Below are 3,810 nucleotides of genomic sequence, written 5' to 3' on the forward strand. Positions count from 1 at the left end.
TAATACTTATCAGGGACATCTAATTAGCTTATAGATCAAATGACTGTAAAATGCATTTTTCATGTCAGTGAAAACTTTAAATCATTTAATGAATGTTTGGTAGAAGAATTACGACCGAGCACCAATAGTACCACGTTTGATAAATAATTAATTAAAGAAGCAAAGGCAAGTACCTTGCCAAACTTATATAGCAAGTTGAATTGCAAAAATTATATCAATTGAGGAGGCTGTATAGTAGTAGTAATATATAAAAAAAAGTTTTAATTAGCCAATAATGAATGAATCCGACTATCTTTTGGTTCTAATTGATCACTCGTTCACTATAAATAGGTGGAGGAGGATAGACCCACCTTACACAAAAAGAAAACAAGGTGATCACGAAAAAGAATTCATAATGGCTGTTCAGAAAGTTAGTTTCCTCGCTCACCTACTTGTTCTTGGTAAGATTTTCTTTTGTCCTTCTTCTCTTTGATCTTCTTTGGTATAGAAGTGTTTGTTTTTTTACTTAATACAGTCAAATCTCTTTATAACGATTAACGACATTATTTGTCCGAATACTTTTTGGTTTCTATAATGCTGTTATAGAGAACATATAACATAACATAACATGAAAATCGGTTAAAAAAAAAGACTTGGTTGTTATACTAAAATATTATTATAGACAATGATTATTATAAAAAGCTTTTACTGTATAATTTATATGCATTTGTTGTAGGAATGTTTCTAGTTGTTAGCATGGTGGAACATGCCAAGGGTTATACCAAAGAATGCGGTAATCTTGGCTATGGGATATGCCCACGTTCAGAAGGAAGTCCGGAAAATCCCATATGCACCAATTGTTGCTCAGGCTATAAGGGTTGCAACTATTACAATGCTAACGGAACTTTTATTTGTGAAGGAAAATCTGACCCTAAAAACCCAAATTCTTGTCCCAGGAATTGTGATCCACAAATTGCTTATTCAAAATGTCCCCGTTCAGAAGGAAAGACGATAATTTATCCCACCGGATGCACCACTTGTTGCACGGGATACAAGGGTTGCTACTATTTCGGTCAAGATGGCGATTTTGTCTGTGAAGGAGAGAGTACTGAACCCAAGGCTTGTACTCTGGAATGTGACCCTAGAGTTGCTGACATGACTTGCCCATCATCTGGATTGGCCAAGCTTAATCAAGTTTGCGTCAACTGTTGCACTGCAGGAGAGGGTTGCAAACTTTATGGTCATGATGGATCTTTACTTTGTACCGGGGAGCCTCAAAGCTATAACTCCGCAGCATAAGGCACCTGCTTATTTCTAATCAATAATTTATTGTATGGCTATTAATGCATGAAATAAAAGCATGACGATATATGCAATCAGGTCATGCTAATCTCTGTGATGTGGGCATTAAAGTTGTTTTCCACAAAGGTGTTCAAGGGTTTAATGAAGCACTAGTTTCTTTTACTTCTAAAATCTAGTACTAGCTGGTTGAGTCAATTACTTTACTTTAAAAGTCAAAAGTGCACAAATCTATCTCAGATCAAACATGTTAATTAAGCCACTCCTACTCTAATCAGTTAGTTAAAATACATCTCATCTCACACAATCTAAATTTGCACAACTCAATGCAATAAAGAAGATTTTTATGTCTAATACAAGTAGTATTAAGTTTATATTTTTTTTTCATTGGTTAGGTATTTTAAGTTTATCAAATTAAAATAAATAGTTATATATTCATGTAGTCAAAAATCATAAATGATACGGTAGCAAATATAACTTGGGAAACACATTAAGTATGGCTAAAATCCCTTAGCTCCTCAAAGTATTACTGTGGCTTGAGAAATTCATACCCCGTGACATATAAAAGTTTCACATAAATGCATCCTTCTCAATCAACTTTAGGACCTCGTCAAAATAGTATTGTGTCCCTCCAAAATGTGTGTCAAAATGCATAGTCCTTATCGAGTAGTCTCTCTCTATCTCTCTCTCTCTCATAAATTAAAGACCAGCCCATTTGAAGGGTAAATTAAACCGTGCAATTTCTTCTTCAATTTTCCCATAGGCACCTAACGACACTCGCGCCTCACATAGAGAGAGAGAGGAAAGAGGAAATGTAGTAAAAAATATATTGATGGAAATTGACCCCATATTTCTTTTCCAAATGCTATGTCTGTTATGAAACTTGCTATATTTATAGTAATATTTAAAAAGATATGTTATTCTTGTATTTATTTCTCACTAACTAATGTGGTGAAGGGTAAAAATCTCTTCAATTTCTGGTTTCAGAAACTAACTTATGCCTATCGAGGTATAAGTTCTTTAAGAGATTCGGCACAATTTATGAAATATTATGATGTAAAAATATAATCTTAACTATGCAAAAATTATTTGTCTTGAGGGATAAAAATTAAAGACCAGCACAAAATAGGGACAAAGGTGCAAATGACCCAAAATTGAATGTGTAGTTGAGTATAAACTGGGCCCAAAATGAGAGACGGGGGGTCATTTGCACTTTTGTCCCTGTTTTGTGCTGGTTTTTAATTTTTTCCCTTCAAATGGATTGGTTTTTAATTTTGCTCTTCAAAATCGAACTTATACCTAGAGAGACATAAGTTACGCATCATAATAACTAGCGTCTGCTAAACACTTGCAGTGACAGGGAAAGGATTGACACTAATGGAGAAATAATTAGCCATTAAAAAACTGCTTATAAACAAACAGTAAAGGATAATATTGGACTAGTGCATTGCTGATGACAAAGTGATTACATGTGAATGGAACTAATTGACGACTCTCTCCTATTATTGCTTCATTAATTTTTGGCTAAGACACATATTTACTTTTAGCGTTCAGACAAAAGTTCTTATTCGCCAAACCGACACTAAGAGTTGTCTATTTTGTTTACTTTATTACAATTAGAAAATAGGAAAACTAGGAACATATATATTATCTATATACTACAATTTGAGTTGTTTTTGTGTGTTTATACATGATTATACAAAGCATAAACATTATATATACAATGTATATGTAGTATTTATACATATCCAAACAAGTTGTAAGGGTACAAATCCAAGTAAGAACGCCGGAAGATGGAGTGAAGGAAAAATGGAGAGAAGCCCCATTTGCAAACTTCAAAATGACGCTTTACTCCTTGTATCAATTAATTTAGCGTTTCTATGAGATTATAAAAATAAAAACCTTCCCTTCACATGAGAAAGAGTTGCTACAAGCCAAGCACTCTTATAATCTACAACAGTATTTTAAAAGGCCGGGACGTAAAGCGACGCATTTTTCATGATATGAGGCGACGCGTTAGCCTCAAGGCACTGGGCCCTTAGCCCAATGGATTTAATATTTTTTAAATTAATACAATAATTATATAAACTGCTTCATCTTAAAACACTAATAAAATCAGCAATTGTCTAAAAAATAATTAAAATTATTTCATTAAAAAACTAATTATATTTTTAAAAAAATGAGTAGAAATTTATAAACAAACTTGAAAGAACAAAATGACTTGTAAAGAAATAAAAGCAAAGAAGGAACCCACATTCAAAGGCGTCCACCAGAGTAAATTATGAAGGAGGATGCATTATTGTTTTGCAGTTAATAAATTGGTAATCTTTTCCTTTACCTAGTAGAAGACGAAGAGAGCGTTAATTTCAGTGTTTTTTGGTACTAAATTAAGCACTTGTTTAGCAATTTTCATTCTAATTTGGAGAGAGTTTTTGAACTTACTTCCCGAAATAAAAATTCGCCCAACGCCTAAGCCTCACAATACTTTCGCCTCCAGATCTCCCCAGACTCCCCCCAATAACATCTATAAAA

The 3,810-nt window shown here is 33.4% G+C and overlaps 1 protein-coding gene across 1 annotated transcript; it reads left to right on the top strand.

Moving 5' to 3' along the window:
* The first annotated feature begins 335 nt into the window (after nucleotides 1-335).
* LOC132632432 (proteinase inhibitor type-2 CEVI57) lies at nucleotides 336-1,431 on the top strand. Its single transcript, XM_060348357.1, has 2 exons — nucleotides 336-440; nucleotides 716-1,431. Exons 1-2 carry the CDS (start codon nucleotides 395-397, stop codon nucleotides 1,276-1,278), a joined length of 609 nt encoding a protein of 202 aa, XP_060204340.1. The 5' UTR covers nucleotides 336-394; the 3' UTR covers nucleotides 1,279-1,431.
* Nucleotides 1,432-3,810: the final 2,379 nt, after the last annotated feature.

Source organism: Lycium barbarum, chromosome 3, assembly GCF_019175385.1.
Source record: "Lycium barbarum isolate Lr01 chromosome 3, ASM1917538v2, whole genome shotgun sequence".
Taxonomy (NCBI): Eukaryota; Viridiplantae; Streptophyta; class Magnoliopsida; order Solanales; family Solanaceae; genus Lycium; species Lycium barbarum.

Bases quoted from the DNA above. Each gene is read 5' to 3' on its own strand.
- LOC132632432 (XM_060348357.1), top strand. From the start codon at position 395: ATGGCTGTTCAGAAAGTTAGTTTCCTCGCTCACCTACTTGTTCTTG. The intron at 441-715 runs GTAAGATTTTCT...CATTTGTTGTAG, and splicing joins CGCTCACCTACTTGTTCTTG to GAATGTTTCTAGTTGTTAGC.